Here is an 18,712-nt window from a genome sequence, read left to right on the forward strand (position 1 = left end):
CTGCATCTTGAAATTGCTACCTCATTTCGTTCCCATCCGAATTCGAAACTCTTTCAAATATACACATGATAAAGTTTAAAATCTACATTTATTTTCTACCCAGAATCACATTCAAAAATTCGAAAAACTAACATCTAGTGAAACCCTCAAACTCTTTTCAACTACCAAACACTTGAAATCTAATCTTGATATCGTAATCCTAAAAACAGATAAAGGAAATGCTATGGTGGTCATGAAGATAACTGACTAAATTGAACAAAAAATGCAAGACATTTTTAGAGACAAGTCCTATCGTCAACTTAAAAAAGATCCTACGTCATCTATGAAATTCAAACTTAAATTTATTATTAAAGCCTCTTTTCTATCGGTAAAAATGTTTATCACCCCTCCTGAATTCGTCGTCAAGTCAAGTCAAACCTTCGACTTATTGTCGGCACCAACATATTCTGTAGCAAAATATCTAGCTTCTATATTAAAACCCTATACAGGGAAAACTGATAGTTTAGTACTTCATTCATTTCACTGAACATTAGATTCTGGTTAGTTTCGACGTAGAATCCCTCTTTACATTGTCACATCACCATCCGACCGAAAACTTATAGGTTATCATCCCTCTTGTTTACAGTATCATAATACTATTCCAACCCGACTGAACTAATAATTAAAACACCTTACATCTGCTCTTCTCTCAAATAATTTCCACATTAGAATTACGAAGCATTCTATTAAAAAATACACCTCACTACTACCTTGCATAGAAAATGAGCCTCAAAGCCACCCTACACTTACTACCGTTATTCTTCCTTACATTCAAAACACCACCGACAACATATCATTTTTTTTTTAAATATAACGTTAAAACCAGGTTTACCATTTGTTCAAAAATCTCTCAACATCCGCCAGACAAAATTCTGTTTGAAATACCAGTAGTTTACAGTATTCCATGCATATATAGCAAAAAATGGTTATCAGCAGTTAACGTAATCGTGAAGTCGCACATCAAATCTTATTCGATAAAACTAAAGTTCTTACATGTATTCAATTCTTCTACCAAAGAAAAATCTAAGAATTCCTAGTAGAAATCTATATCTAACCTAACAATCTTAGCCACGACTCAGGTCTTTATTATTCACCAATATGGGTATCAGACCATTAAAAAAATATGCCTTTTAGTTGCAAAACAATATAATGTACCGTATCGCCTTTTTCATTTCCATGCCGATACACATTAATTTTAGCTCATGCTTAAATTATCAAAGAATAATTTTAATTTAAGTTAATAATCACTATCCAACTGCTACTGATTTTTTGTAGCCAAAAAATAGTGACAGTTTTAGACAATGGAAGTTGGACAAAAATTAGTCCGAATTATACATTGTTTATTTTTTATTATTATTATTCTTTGTCATTAATTTTCTTTAATCCATCTATACTTATTTTACATAATTTGCTAAACTCATAACAGAAACATGAATTGCATAACCCCACATTTTATCCCCACATCTGCCACAAATTGCTTTGTAGTTCTAAAGGTAATATTGTGCCAGATAACTTCTTTATAGGTTCTATTTTTTTTGTTTTAAGCAGATTATACACAAACAAATTTTTAGTCCTTTGTTATAAAGATGAGTTCGAGCACTTTAATTGTGATAAGTTAACCTCTTATCAACAAAATCACCGAAAGTATGTTTAAGATGATAGATGACATATGTTTCCCCATACTTTGATATTTGGTAACTGAAAATATGAAGTATAGCTAATAATAAATAATAAAAAATAGAAAGACTTTCCTAAATTATAACTTTGCCCTATTTATAGATCGTCAAAAAAATCATGATTATAAGAAAAGTAAAAAACTTTAGCTTAATGCTTAAGAATGACTTGCGCTTCGAAGCCCATATTTCTTCGCTATGGCAAAAGGCATATCTTGCTCTACTATCACCATATAAAAATATAAGAATTTACAATTTTAAATTTCCCAAAAACTATGTGAATCCTTAGTCCTGTCGTCATTAAATTTGAAAATATTGTGAATTACCCTTGCCATGATGTACTAAGAATAGTTACGAAAGCTTCAAGATGCTTGTTGTAGGTTTATTTCCAGGGTTCGAAGATAAGGCAAAGTGTCCCAAAAAATATACCCCATTCTTTTGCTCCGAACTGAAAACATTTATCAGTATCATCTGGCGTTGTTTGTCCGCAGATTACTTCATACTTTGGTTTAACAATTTTAAAAATTTTGCTATTCCTCGTTATCAAATAACCTGATTTCGAAATAGTTTTATACTAATATATAATAATTTCCCACCTTTTCTTAAAGATCTAACCCTTAAAGCCTTTCGTAGAGAGCTCAAACGCTCTTTGCTCGCAACTCAGTGCGCCAGTGGGCCTCTCCTTTTATTTAATAATGAATAAAATGCTAACGCTAATCTTTACATCGTTAATCTCGCTTTTCGTTAAAATTTCTATTTTTTTTACATATTTTACATATAGTACATCTTATATATAGTTAAACGTGAGTAATCGTAAGCCTAAGATTTCGCCTTTTGTAAGCTTACAATTACGGCTTTAAATAAATAATATACTTGAATTTTTACGTGAACACTTGTATCTTGTTAAAACTGTTCGTAAATAATAATATTTTGTACATAATTAAAACGCCTTCGGCCACTGGAATTGCGATAACCTAACGTCTTATCAACAAGCCAACGAAAATATCTTTGAGGCATTAATAATTTTTTTTCTTAAATTTGGCAATTGAAAACTGAATTTCTGGTTTCAATTATATATTATATAACTGCTAAATAAATTCCGCGATTTGCCAAATAATTTGCGCGAAATATCTTGGAATATACCATACCCATGTTAAATAATTAAAAAGTCTTTATATGTTACTTTTGATTTTATATTAACTTTATTTAGGTCATATTTTAAAAAATTATAAAAACAAACATTAAATCTTAGTTCTTAAGTTAATGATAATTTTTTACATAATTTCGTTGTCTGGTTTTAATTTGAATGCGACTATCTGAAAACTTTTAAAATTAAATTCAGCGTTTTCTTCTAGAAGATAATTCGAATTTTGACCCCACATCTGCCACCAGTTACTTTGTATGTGTATATATTAGGTGTTTTTTTTAAATTAAACTTAGACAAGTTCCTAAACCTTCGGCCACTAGAATTGAAGTAAATTGACGCCATAAAGGATCTTTGCGATAATAATAAAAAATATTTTTGTCTTAAACGTTGAGATCGGGTTTCTATTATTAAGTATCCAATTCGTAAGTAAAATACAACTGGTAACTAAACTTTAAAAAGCTCCGTGCTCGGAAATTCCTGGGACTTACTATCTCCGCCATTTTCTGACAAATAATTCGCGCCAAGCTTTTGCGGCAAAACCTTTAAGATCGGAACGCATAATTTATGAACGAATGCACTCGCGAGATATCCGTTGTAAAGGGCGGCCCGCAATCTCAGGCTAAGTGGATCTATGCGCCGATACAAGCTAATGCGGATTTTAACCTTTAACATGTTTATATTAAAGGGTAATCCCTTAGGAGTCTTACTCTGCGGCATTAAATATTAAATATACGGTTACTACTTCCGTTCACTTAGGAAACGTGTCGATATTAACGTTATCCGCAGCCGGTTTTCTAAAACGCGTTATAGTGATTATTTGCAAATTTTGGTATTAGCTGTTTTTCACGATACGTTTACGGTTGATCATAATTAATGTATAATTGCACAATACATTAACAACGGAATATACGATTTTCGTTATTCATGATAAAAATCAGAACACCTGTAACGACCAGAGACAATATTAATAATAATAATAATAATAATAATAATAATACATTTATTGTTATAACCATCAAAGTTACATAGAAATAATTACATAACCAAAGTTAAATAAGTGAAATAATGGTCAACAATAGGGCTTGTTAGAGCAGCCATCTAGAAGTTCTAGATACTGTTCAGGCCTTAATTTAACAGCGAAAATATAATAATAAAAAATTTCATAGAATTTATTTGAAAGCGCCAAACGTAGATACACATAATTCTAAAGAAAAGAAAAGAGAAGAAATGGAGAGGGAAGGAAAGGAAAGGGGCCCATGCTTTGTAGAAGAGGTTACTATTAGTGCGTACGTAACAACTGCTTTTTGAAATTATTCCTAAACGTTGAATTGGACTGATTAATATTAAAATTAGTAATAGAGTTTAAGCAAATGGCTATATTATAGGAATATGATCTTTTAAATAATTCTTTGCGGTGACGGGGTATAATTAGTCGGTGTCTTTCACGCAGATTCAAATTGTGTATTGATATGTTAAGAGTAATTTTTCTGCAAAGATAAAAAGGTAATTTTGTTTTAAGACTGTTGAAATAAAGAGAACTCATTCGTAATTTGTATTGAAGGTGCATATTAAGCCAACCCGACGCAGCAAGGTACGGGGAGATATGATCTCTCCTCCTTACCCCATAAATTAGCTTTAGATAGGAGTTTTGAACCTTCTGGACACGGTAACGATGGGACGCATCCAGGCACGGTCCGTACACAGCACTGCAGTGATTAAATTGTGACAGAACAAGTGATTCACACAGCAACTTACAAGTTCCCTGACAAAGTACATGTCTATTGCCATAAATTAATTTTAAATTAGCATAGGCAACCCTTAGTTTATTAGTAATATGTTCTCTGAAACGCAACTGCGAATCAAGAGTGAGACCCAAGCTTTTGCATGACTCAGAGAGTGGCAATTTTATGTTATTAAGTTTAATTGTTATGTTATACTTTGCATGGGTTAAATGATTATCATTTCCAAAGAGTATTACTGAAGATTTATTAGGGTTAAGCTTTAGGAGGTGATCAGTTGCAATGTTAAAAAAATTTGATAAATCAGTATTATGAGTAGTAAATTTGAGGGTCACCCGCATAAAAATGACAGTTCCATTGGTGGAGGGCTCCAATAAAGTTAAAAGTAAAAATAGTGTACAACAAGGGACCAAGAATGCTGCCTTGTGGAACACCCATGCGAACACCTAGGAACGATGACTGCTGCTGATTGTAGACAACCCGTTGTGTCCGACCTGACAAAAAGGAACACAGAAACTTTCGAGCACCTTCGGAGAAATCAATGTAATGGAGAATGGCCAAGAGAATGGAATGATTTATCATATCAAATGTCTTACTGAAATCCAACAATATTAAAGCCGTTATCTTTCCATCGTCAATCGCTCTAAAAATGTCATCAGTGATGTCCAGCATGGCACTCTCACAATTATGATTAGGTCTAAAAGCAGACTGTTTCTCTGGTAGAATATGATTAGAATTTTAAAAGTTTACCATTTGATCGTTCATAATTCTTTTAAGTACTTTAGATAGAACAAGCAATATGCTAATTGACCGCAGGTGACTAAATTCGCTTGCATTGTTTATTTTCGGTAAGGGGATGACTTGTGCCCGCTTCCATGTCGACGGAAAGTACGAATTTAAGATACACTCATTTATTATATGCGTAATGTATGGGGCAATATATAGACAGCAAAGAAGTATTAATGATATATTTATATCATCATGGCCCACAGCTTTAGATTAGATTATTGATCAGTCTGGCATCTGTCGATATTGAAGTGAATAATGACAATGCTTTACTTGTACCCCCTTCAAATATTGGATTTATTTGTATCGCTTGCTTAGAGCGTAAATCGTCAATTATCAATTTAACTTTCCAAGCATAGTGCAAAAAAGAAATTTTCTTGTAGCAAGAATTGAGTCAAGACCTATGGCTTTTTATTACGACCTAACATACTAACATCGGCAGAACGTCTGCCATTAATAGAATTTGCCATACATACAACAAATGCAAGGATCAATGTGACATATAAAACTAAAGCATATTCGCTATAAAGGGCATAACATTTACATAAAGGCATAATGTTACAATTATTTATAAATTTTTAATTAAAAGTTTTGTTTTCTTTACTTTTTTGATGTACTATGTTCCTTATCCGTTTTCACTGTAATATTTCTTCTTTTTCTGTAATTTAGATTATGCTGTTGACTGGTTGCAAATAAATAAATATTGAAGGCGTACGGGGAGTTTTTTATGACATTTATTACGAGCGCGTGGGTGCAAGTAAAGTTTTCTTTCTCCTTGCATTGTCTTGTGTGCAGTATACACCACATTTAGACATATGCGGCGCAACCCGCTACTTAATATGTATAAATCGAGCAAATTAATACTTACAGGTTGGGCCACTATATATATAATGGGTGTTTTTTTTCGATGTATAGAACTTTAAGTTGGCATTACTGCTCAAGATGGCGACCGATTTAGCAGCTGTCAAGTGATTTATTCTCAGTTTGGTTTGGCAATTCATCATGAATAGACTCACGCCTGAACAACGCTTGCAAATGGGCCCAAGACGAGATTGTCGTTGTTCTCGATTTTCATAAGCGAATTTTATTTAGCGATGAAGCGCACTTCTGGTTGAATGGCTACATCAACAAACAAAACTGCCGCATTTGGAGCGAAACTAATCCTCAAGTGTATGTCGAAACACCGTTACATCCAGAAAAACTGACTGCTTGATGCGCTTTACGGGCTGGTGGAATCATTGGTCCGTACTTCTTCAAAAACGATGATGACCAGAACGTTACAGTCAATGGTGATCGGTATAGAGCTATGATTACTAACTCTTTCATTCCCGAATTGAATAACCATGTTGTCCAGGAGATGCGGTTTCAACAAGACGGCGCAACATGTCACACAGCTAGTGCCACAATCGATTTATTGAAAGACACGTTTGGTGGCCGCCTAATTTCAAGTTTTGGACCTGTAAATTGGCCTCCAAGATCTTGTGATTTAACACCGCTAGACTACTTTCTGTGGGGCTATGTAAAGTCATTGGTCTATGCGGATAAGCCACAAACGCTTGACCATTTGGAAGAAAACAATCGTCGTGTTATTGCCGACTACATCCGCGCCAGCCGTGGCGGTCTTATGCCAGAAATCATTTTATAATGTAATGCCACGGATAAATAAAATTCGTGTCAATCGAATAATCCATCGTTGTTTTATTGCAAATTAAAGTTTTATACATCGAAAAAAAACACCCCTTATAACTATAGCGACTTAATAATGATCATAAATCAGCCCTGCAGACAAAGTTGGTTAGTTAGGTTTGTCCGCATTTTTGCTACATGCATTTCGGCTTCTACCCTCCATCTTGTTTTTGGTCTTCCCTGTCAATTTTCTCCTCAGATTGAATAAGTAAAATGTAGTGTTGGCATCCTATCCCTATGCGTTCTCTGGACGTGGCAATTCGGCATTTACAACTCCTATAATATCTCGATCTTTTCATTCCTTGTTTTTCCATCTCATCCATATTTCACCCTCTATCTCTACTGCGTAAACCTCATCTAGTACATTTTTATCCCAGATTAACTAGTGTGCAATGTTCTGTTTTTTTTGTTACTTGGCTTTTATACACAGCTATGAGCCTTATAACTGTTTTGTTTAGTCTTACTTTAGCTGTCCGCGGATATAAGGTTACTCTTTGGTAAATTATTAAATGCAAAAATACTCCAGTTTCATGAAATCCGACTTTCTAATTAACACTGTTCACGAATTAAAATTGTCAGTCATTGGTTCGTCGTCTGTCCAGCTCATGTATTACTTTTTGTGAGCAAACTATATAATATGTGAAAAATATGGCTTGCTTTGCCTTAATGAAAACATCATGCAAGTTGTCTATACACATTCAATTCATCGTTATTTCGTAGGACACTCAAATAACTAGGACTATTATAATATTGTAACCTAAAATGTTTCGGAACCGTCCAAACGAGGGACTAATTAATTACAGTAATAGTTGTGAGGGAAGACCTAATTAAATTAACAGAATTTGGCGAATTCGCATCCCATTGTATGAGACTAACGATTCAGCTTACGGACAATAGTGGCTGTCTTCGTCACGTCATGATGATCTGAATTTAATTGAAATATTAAGCGGAATATAATTTGTTTTAAATTTCTCGTCCAAATTATACAGGGCGGACCCTTCATTATGAAACTGAACATGGGAATATTATCGAACATATTTTTTAACACCTTACTTAACTGCAAGGGGTGCAACTGATGAATTATACCATCAATATTTCCGACAAAAATCTATAATATATATAAGCGCCATTCTTCGTCCTTAATAGCTCTCTGTCTCACATATTGATGTATTCCATCCAACCATGTATTTGCAGCTTTCCCTCTTTTCTATTTTTTTTGTGGATAATACTCCATTGCCCTTTTTGACCATCTCTCCTCTCCTCTCTCATCAAGTAACTGTCTTGATTCAATGTTATCGGTGCTATAAAAAGTTCCATTTATTGCTGATACTACAACGATTGTTAAATTTTTCTGTTATTCGTTTAAAAAAAAAACGTTTGTAGGTCTTCGTCCATCTACATATTTTTCAGCAAATTGTGTTCATAAATTGTATTGAAGTTATAGAAATAAAACAAATTTAAAAACTTATCTTAAATGCTCGCAAACCCGTGACTAAAATTCCGGAAACGTCCGGCATGGTCATGATTGTAGGTAACGAAGATGACGTCTTAAAGTGACACTTTCCATCAAGTCAAGATAGTTGGTAAGCCTAACGATACAAAAATTATTATTAGCTCATTAATTTTGGATATGGACACATAATAAGAGAATACATAAGTAATAAAGTAGGTACGTGAATTTCCCAATATTTTACACAATGAAAATCCTGAAGTACTAAAGACCATTAGGGTTCTAAGAAGATAATTTTCTGTCTCAAAATGCTACCATCTATTAAAATATACAACTCTTTGTGCGCCATACATAGGGGCTATCATTCTGTGGGCTTCTTCAGAGCTTAACTGAAACTTAAGCTCTGAAAAAGCCAACAGGATGATTGGCGAAACGTTAGCATAAAAGTTTATAAATTTGTTTTATTTCTACAACTCCAATAAAATGTAAAATGTAAAATAAAAAAAAATAAAATAAAATGAAAACTATTCCCTGAAAAATATGTAGTACGACAAAAACCTATAAAAAATAGTGGTTTAAACGAATAACAGAAAAATTTAACAATCGTTATCGTATCGGCAATAAATGGAACCTTCCATAGTTATTTAAAGTATAATAAATAATTTAATATGAGAAACTGAGTTGAAAAAAATTATGTTTTTGAAAATCTGGACTAGTCAATAAATCTAGATACGTAATAAAATCCAGAGATGGACACCTTAAAAGTATTTTCCAGTTTTTTTTGAAAACCTTCATATTCCATTCCTTTCTTCCAACCTTCACATTACATTTGAATATGATTTTTGTGCTCTAATAAATCGTTTTCATTCAACAAATCATTCACAGGATGGTACCGGTGATCGTGAACAGCAAGAGTCGATCAATCTAACACACTTCAAAAAAGAGTAGATAACGAAAGACTCTATTGACGTCACGCCATTTGTTAATCATTGGACATTCAGGGCCAATTTGAGTTTCCTCTTTTTAGCGTTAATTTCTTAAGGGACCTATCGTTCGGAACTTTCTTTGTTATTTTTATTCCTTGCTCTTGAACAATGTTACTAGCATTCCAGAAGCTGTTGAATATGTTAGATTGACCCGGAGAACGTGAGTGAGTAGTGCCCAACCCGGGAATGACGTGACAAAAAAATTGAAGCGGATTTAATAAAAACGATCTTCCCCAGAATCGATCCACAACCTATCATTTTTGAAACGGGCATCGCGTTAAACTCTCGCATGTACTGCATCGTATTCCCGAACCGGACAGTACGAAATGCAATTTAAACCAATACGTCCATCTTAATTCGTTCCGCGAGGCCCCCAAATCGTTTCTTCCCTCCGTCCGTCCACAACCCCCGGTCTCATCAAATATTGACGAGTTCGTTATTCTCCGGACAGACCGAAAAGCTAGTTATGCGGAGCGCTTCTTGTCGAGTACGTTCGTACAAGAAGAACTTCGACATAACTGACTGACAAAACGGATTTAGCAGGATGTACGAGCGGATCTTGCGGTTAACGAGATATCTGGATGGAACAGTGCTCAAGTTTATTGAGTGGCTGTTGAACGAAAACGGGCTTTCGAGATACAGCAGCGCGAGGATCGAGAACGGACCGCAACGAATTGGGTAATTAATTGTTTTTGTAGTGTTGTCAAAATTAAACCGATTGAGTTACCGATGAAATGTGGGTCTCCGAGAATTTCCGTCTCTGGATTGTGCTGCCCTACGGGTGGAATTAATTAAAATCGCTGATGCTTAAAAGATAAACCTTAGAAAGTGACATATTTCTAACGTATTCCTATAAATTGTTACTCTTTAAGCAACAAAACATTTTTTTAATGAAATGTCGGTTCATGCTAGATGTCATATAAATGGTGACGTATAAAGAATGTGCAATATCAAAACTGGAAATAATATATACCAAATTATTATGATTGATCTCATACCAATGTCGTTTGTTTTTAGAATAGAGAGAGTTAAAAGTTTTGAAGTTAGGTTTTTATATTTTATTGATAAATATTTTCAGTTATAGCTTCTTTGGCATGACATAAAGAATGTTCATTTTTCTATAGAAAAAGTACTTTTGTTTAGGCCGTCTGTCGGTTTTTGACTTATTTGAATGACATATTATTGATTTAAAAACTTCTAGTGATTATAATATATATAATAAAAACCCACTATTTAACAATAACATTTTTTGGTAGTAATAAAACATACCATCTACCTCAATTAATTTTACTCTTAAACGTCTTTGTATGTTAAACAAAAGTTCTCGGATATTTATAAAAGTATTTGCAGCTCCTTGTAATTTCGGCTGCAGCTACTGTACACAATTAACTTGTTCAAAGTATGCCAAATCCTTCAAGTATGACCACGTTGAAATATCCAAAGGTTTTAAGCTTGGGCTCCTTTAAAAAGTCTCTATTCATTCATATTTCTCGATCTTCCGCCTGTTAAAACGCTATATGAAGGAGTTGGTGTGTGATTTGTTTGATTTAATCAGACCACCTCATCAAATTCTACTTCTCATGCCCCCTGAAGTGTATGGGAGGATCCTCATGATTCTCTTTATTGTCATTTCGTCTTGCAGCTACATTTTCAAAATATTGCATCACTTTCTTTATGAATAATGATGATAGTTTGGTGATTAAAATTAACTCTTCCACTCCACTCCACTCCACATAGTTCTCATATCAATCTCAGTCAATATATTTGCGTTCTTTAGTTCTAAGTGTCCAGGATTTTGAGCCCACATCTTTGTGTGTGGAAGTCTCGATTCGTCCTATCTTTTGAATCTGGAACGCCCAGTTGGTTAAGTACTTCCTATAACTTTTTCCAGTTAATAAAGTCATTGTTGTAGTCCATAAACCATATTGCCATAGATCTCTATTTCTATCGTTTGCTTCGTGAAATGTATAAAATCACTAAACGCATCAATCGAGGAAAGTGGAACACGCAACTATAGAGGAAACACTAATGAAAGAATATGTCTCCAGACTTGATAGTATATGCAAATCTGACCTTGGCAGTAAGAATGTGATTAAGGCAACCTTTGCAATACTTATCTTGACCTACTCGTTTGGAGTTATCCTACCGGGTCATACAGATATCGATAAAAAGTCCAGGAAACACCGCCCACATAGTAATATAATGCGGCTTACGTTGCCTCGCGCAGACGGAGGAAGGAGAATTAGCGATATTCGCAACATGCGAAATAAACAAATTAAGGCTCTGAGGTCATATTTCTATCTAGGAAAACATGAATCCAATCTCCATGCAGACATATGTCTCTCCGAAAAATCTTACACAGCTCTTTATTCTTAATAGTGCCGAACATCAGGAACACGAAATGGTCCAAACGAATCTTGACCACATTGAGATCCACAAAATGCGTCGAACGCGTGGTTGAGATACGGTGATATGTTTCCAGAGACGAAGGCATTCCTTCTTGCGATCCAGAACCAGGTAATCGATACTAGAAACCATTTAAGCAATCATTGGAAATTCAAATAACAGATGATAATTGTAGAAAATTCCATGAAATGCAGCAAACTTTCACAGACTGATTACCCGCACCGTCACAATCAAGTTGCAAACATAATCCACCAAAAATTGGGAAACAGCAACTATCTTCTAGCAGAAGAGGTGCCATACTAAAAATATTCGCAGTTTTGGAATCTGCAGGTGTCAAATTATGTTACGACCTTACAATAGTAACCGACAGGATCATGCATTCTAACAAAGCAGATATCACTTGTCCAGATAAAAAAAAACTGTATTTATTATAACATAGATACCCCTAATGTGCACAATCTACAACACAATCAACGAGAGGAAATACAGAAATACAGAGAGCTCAAATTTGAATTGAGACGGATCTGCTAATGTCGACCTTTAGGCCTACAAGAAAACAATGAAACCGTAGGATTGAACCCAAATATATTCAAAATAATGCAGAAAGCCGTCATTCTGTACATCACACGAATCACCCGTAAATTTCTGGAAGAGTGAAGATGTTTTAGCTTAGGCTCCCACTTCTCACTATTACACAAGTTTGCAGAAGCTGAGAAAGAAGAAATAATAATAATAATAATAATAAAGGGACAATCATTGATATTGCCATACGTTTGACCCACAATTTGAGATATATGGAAGCTGAGAAAATTCGAAAATATGAAGACCTGGCTTTCTAGCTAAAACAAAAATTTCAAGAAAAACTTGGCGAAACTGGACATGCAGAATAACATCTTTGATGGATCACAAAAAGCTATAATACTCCAGACATATCACATTGTTCGAAACCTTTTGAGATTAGGTGAAGTAGGATAGGAGGAAGCTCGTCCCTACCAATATCACATCGCCAATTCCTGCAAAGCAGAGAAATTTCAGACCGATAATAATAATAATAATAATAAATTGGGTAAGGAGCAGAAAGGGTGTCGGAAGGGATCAAGGGGTACAAAGGAGCAGCTGATTATCGACTCCGCAATCATGGAATGTTCTAAACGAGAAAAGAGCTCGCTATATATGGCATATATAGAATATAAGAAAGCCTATGGCATCACATTGCAATCTTGGTAAACGCTGGTACTGGAACGCTACAAACTCATACAGTTCCTTAAGTTTGCCGTGACACAGTGGAATACAGAACTATAGTTATGCATTCCGGACAACGTCATCAATGTGAGAACATTAAAAATAAAAAGAGGAATCTTCGGGGCATGCGTTAAGCCCACTATGGTTTTGTTTAGCACTAACTAACCACTCTTCTCAATAAACACCGGAAAGGTTCTGTATTCGATGGAGGCCAAGAACAATAGTTTTGGTTGGGAAAAGGGATCCTGCGTGAACACATCCCGAATGATAGATGTCGTATGTGTGGAGAAAAGAGAGTATCTTGATGACCTTCTGATGCTCTCTATTAGCGCCTAAACCCTGCCTCGACAGACATAACAGAGTTGCTGGTATAATACATCAGGCGCTAAGGTTCAAATTTATGAACATACAAGGCACAACGCTGTACTATCGGTACCAATCTTGGCAGATTCGTTTTGGTAACTCTGCATGAAAACTTGTATTTATTATTATTATTATTATTATTATTATTATTATTATTATTGTTATTATTATTATTATCTAACAGATACAAGCGTCCAATATACAATAAGGCGAAATAAAGATAAGCGTACTTAATAGTAGCATACATGATAGTTATAGTAGAAATTTAATTTAAGAGAAAATTGGAATGCGGTTCCAGACATTGAAAAACCCTTGAATTGCAACTAGATCTCTGAGGGACTTGCGAACGGTCAATCTTGGACTTATGTTGGACTTGAGAGAATGACTGCTAAATAATTTCTTTAAAATTTTTGGAACTGTGTATTAAATCTTTCCAAAAGTAATTACTGTTCAGTACTACTTGCCGGAAAGGCACCATACATTTCATTTTCATGTATACCTTTTAATTTTTGTCGGAGAACAAAAAAGCTCCTTACTAGCATTCACATAGTTTAAACCATCACAACTTCATCCAGTGGAAGATTCCCGCTTTTGTGTAATTAGCAGAGGACAAATTTTATGTCATCCAAGAATTAAAAATTAAAATAAATACAAGTGTGAAGATGACTCTTAAATTATGGTCGAATTTTAAAAAATCCAATATCAGACTTATCTATGATATAATATATTACCTATTACATATAACAAATATATTCTTGTTTCTGTTTTTTAAGTTAGGCAGAGTTACTGCAAAATATATATTATTGATTAAACTGTTTTGGCATCTTGGATTATTCGCACATAACGAACTGCATTCATTAAAAACAATGGAATAATCTTTGACAATTCAAGCTGAACAACCTCACGCTTAGCCTCACTCAACTCAATCACAGGTGAACGATTGTGATGGTTTAAAGATTCGTTGGGAGTGTACGGTGTGGTGGTGATGTGCGGAGCGCCATCTATTGCCAATTGTCGGAAACGAAGTCGGCGAAGGAGCGCGGGGTGGCCAGTTCCTTTTTAGGGGATGAAGTGTGTTGACGTGCTTTTTGATTGTATGTTCGATTTTGATCGGCTGAGCCAGAGTCGGTACGACCGGGCCATGCAATTTGTACTTTTCTGTTTTTCCACGTATAGTAATACACTCCGTTAGTATAGTATAGTATATATTGTTTTCGACGCTTCCGAACCCGGTGTGCTTCCGTAGAAACACATCCATCACACGAGGTTGTCTAGTATATAAGCCTCGTATTCTTTTGAATAGTGATACATCTGACCGAAACGTTGTATAAAGAAAAAATAAAGGCAATGGTAGTTATACAATCTCCTAGTATTTGTGCAATATAGTGTTTAAAGAACATGAATTATAAGACATTGGTAAAGGACTTACAGTATCCACTAAATGCATTAATAATATAATGATGATTAGTAAAATTAAAATTTAAATGCTTGTAGTCACTTGTTTTAAGTGCTACAAAAATGCTCGAAAACTACTATTATAAAGTAGTTGACACCCGAATAGTCATTTTTTTACCATCATTTCTAGAAAATGAACCTTGTTTCATATTTATTTTCACATAATAGATGAAAACGATAAAGATTCACTACATTTGCTATGTGCTATATATCTCATTCATGGAAACTACAAAGTTCGGCTCTTCCATGATTATAAATAAAAGATGATTTGCTCTGATTGTAGGTGCTTCTCTGATAGGATCAAGCAAGAAATTTTTATTGTAGGATAACAAACAAAAACAAACTGCATCGATTTCTTGCGATCGCAAAATATATTACTTTCCGAACTGTCTGATTCCGTGCTTGTGGCCGTATCACGATCTTTTTAATCTTAGGTTGCTGTAAGAAAAAATTTGTTTCAGACACCCCTTCATTCGCCATATCGCGAGAACCAGGCTTTGGGTTTTTGATCCGGGAAGGGATGCCCGTGTCCCTAAAATGTGACGTCGATGCTAATCCCAAGGCCAAACCAATATGGCAGAAAGACGACGGAGATCCGTCGGTGCAACAAACTCCCGACGGGTTTCTCAACTTTACCGAAATAAGGCGAGAGCACAGCGGGTGGTACAAGTGCATAGCGAGGCACATGCTGGGCAGATTTAGCAGCATCGGATATTTTTTGAATGTCCGTAAGTATAGTAAGTTGTTCCACTTATTTTAAAATACTCTAAATTGATTATGGTTAGTTTGTGTAGTCCGAAATTGACGCGAGTAAGCTGTCGCAGATTAATTCCCAAATAGTTCCATACTGCATAACAACCCAGTTGTTACAGTTTATAATAATTTGCTACAGAATATTTTTTTAATTAAAAATAAAACAGTAAAATATTGATATAAAAAAATATGACATTGAATATTGGAAAACATTAAAGATAGAAAATCAGTTAAATAAATAAAAGAGATTATGCACTCAAAAATAAACTAAAGCTTGGTAATTAAAAACCAAAAGGTTCATTGTATTGGTATTGGTATTGGTATTAAAGGGGGGCGCCCTCGCGGGCGTCCAAGCACTTAGGCCACCAGATGGGCCCGTTGTGCCCCCAGGCCGCTCTAGAGGGCGTCCAGAATGCCGCCCCTCCTGTAGAAGGTCAGCAACTCCTTTAGCCCAATACCGTGCACTGAGTCCGGATCGATCAGGGCCGTTCCGAAGACTCCCAATCTTGCCCATGTCAAGGCAGGGCACTCGGTGAGCAGATGATACGGGGTCTCCTCCCCTTCCATGCACACCAAAAGGTTCATTTACGAAAAAGAATGATGTTTTCTTTATTATAAAAGTTTTTAATTTTCAGAATATGTATAACAAGATACGGCGACTTTATGAATGTATCAAAAATATTAAATTCTTTCTTATTTTACTTTCGATAAACATATCTTTTTAAATTTTAATAAGTCACATTCTATGTGCACTTCTGTCCTGTTGCTACTGCTTCGAAAGGACGATATTGCTCATTGCAAAGGTTCCAAGTTTCACGCAAATACACTCCAACGGTTGAACCACACACAATCAGGCTCTATTGCTTCCTATTCCGTTTCTCTCGATCTTTTTCTAGTCCAGGGAAATTAAAAAATTGGAACCAGGGAATAATCATTTGTTAAAATATATAGACCCGCTAGTAATGGAGAAGTAAAAGCAGCGAAATAAAATATCCTGTGACTCTTGTGGTTTACTACTTTAATAATTAGAATTATAGCAATAACAGGTCTTTATTTTAAAAAATACGAAAAAACAAAGACACCAATTCCAAATAATAATAATAATAATAACGCCTTTATTTTTCTTATTGCAGCCAATACATAAACACGTGTAAATGGGCGTGGCGAAGTCAAGTTTACAGTTAGTCATATCTAACCACCCAGTATAGTTAATAACAATAACAAATTTTTTATATAAAAAATGTATCGTTTACATTCCCACTGAGAAAATAAGTAGTGATAAAAAATGATGGAAGAAAGAGGAAAATAGTAAAACAAGCAATAACAGTACGATCTTACTAGTGACCTTAACAGAAAAATATTACGGAAATCACGTCCACAATCATTATACGATATGCAAAAACCACACAATAGATGCAAAAATATGTCCAAAGTCGTGCCCGAAGTATAGGGATTTAATATCACTTTGTTATTATATACATTTGCGTTATTGAAAGCGGCTTCTTTGCTATTTCCAATAAAAACACACTGAGATTTGGAGTTGTTAAAATTATTGAAATTCGTGTGTCACCAAAACTAAGATACAGTTGAAATTCATTTGCTAATTGATGCGAGCCGAGACTAATATAAAACAGAAGCCAGGGATGTAAAATACTGTTTACCTTCTACCATGTAAGAAATTTCGTAGAAAGGATACTGCAGGAGCATCGTACCCAAAGAATTTATGTTTGGTACACAAAATATTATGGTCAATACTCTGTCAAATACTTTGCTATAATCAAGAATATCATCAAATACTTTTAAGATCGCGGTTTTTGCGGATTGCACACTTTAATACTTTAAAAGGATATGAAACTGGGGCCTTACAATACTCTCGTATACTCTTCTAGATTTACATTAGAATATGCTCCACTCCCTCCAGCTGACAGTTTATGCCCCTTTAGAGTAATTTCATCCAAAAATAATAGAAAATAAGAATATCTTATGGACATTCATCGTAACTTTGAGTGTCATTATAAGTATTAATATTACCTAATATTTATAACAATTTTGGTATTATTTCATTTTACTAATTGTTTCGTTTCGATTTAACTTTAATATTCAGGATCAAATTTTAGGACCTATTTAGAAATTATGATTTCCATCTTGAAATCGCTTTTAAAACGTGAAACTTTTTCCATTATTTCCCCTAACCGCCCCTCTCTGTAAATGCTCCTTTGCAGTAATTTTTTCCAAAAATATTTTGTCTACATTTAACGTGACCTTTAATGTCAATATAAGTATTACTATTACCTAATATTGGTATTATTTAATTTTACTAATTGCTTAGTTTCAGTTTAGTTTTAATATTAGGGTTTTTTCCAAACTGGATTTAATTTCAAGCAGTAGGAATTAGGATCTAAATTTGTGCAGGACACATTTTTAAAACGTAAAGTTTTTCTATATTTTTCGCCACATGAATCATCCGAATTAACTGACATATATTTGCATTCTTAACAATTAACAAACAAAATATGAAAAAAATATCAATTTCGATCAAACGTTTTCTTCCAACTTCCGGTATACTCATTTTTTTAGAATGGAACATAAATTTGCTATTGCTGTTCCCAATGGTGAAATTAAATTAACCAAAATTACCACTCAGAGTGACTTTCAATTTAAAATGATAAATTTTAGTGATCGACAAAGTGTTCCTTATTAATGTTTTTAGAGTATCAAGTTTCCGGCACGGAGGTGCAGGACCCTGTAATTTTAGGGACGATATTTTTAGTGGTGGGTGTTGGGGTATGCGTGTGTTCCCAGTATAAGTAACGTGACCGTCACGTACTGTTTCAGCACCCGTTACCAACGCGTGGGTAACGAAACGGTAACGTGACGGGGACTTTACAGTGGGAATCGCACTGTGAAGACAAACCTACTATACAAGTGGAGCCGGGAGTCAAAGCAAAGCAATTAGTTTTTTAAACTTGTTTATTATCGTAGGAAAT

At 34.6% G+C, this 18,712-nt stretch overlaps 1 protein-coding gene across 2 annotated transcripts in view; it reads left to right on the forward strand.

Moving 5' to 3' along the window:
• LOC132697908 (hemicentin-1) overlaps positions 1-18,712 on the forward strand; it is a 732,356-nt gene that overhangs the window by 552,597 nt on the left and 161,047 nt on the right. Inside the window, exon 7 of one of the 2 annotated variants that reach the window (XM_060663662.1) lies at positions 15,434-15,709. In XM_060663662.1, coding sequence (XP_060519645.1) covers positions 15,434-15,709 — 276 coding nt within the window. The remainder of the gene's footprint in view (positions 1-15,433; positions 15,710-18,712) is intronic. The other variant, XM_060663663.1, reaches the window with a different exon arrangement.

The sequence above is a fragment of the Cylas formicarius genome, unplaced genomic scaffold (genome assembly GCF_029955315.1).
Source record: "Cylas formicarius isolate icCylForm1 unplaced genomic scaffold, icCylForm1.1 PGA_scaffold_2__14_contigs__length_35257938, whole genome shotgun sequence".
In the NCBI taxonomy this organism is placed as follows: Eukaryota; Metazoa; Arthropoda; class Insecta; order Coleoptera; family Brentidae; genus Cylas; species Cylas formicarius.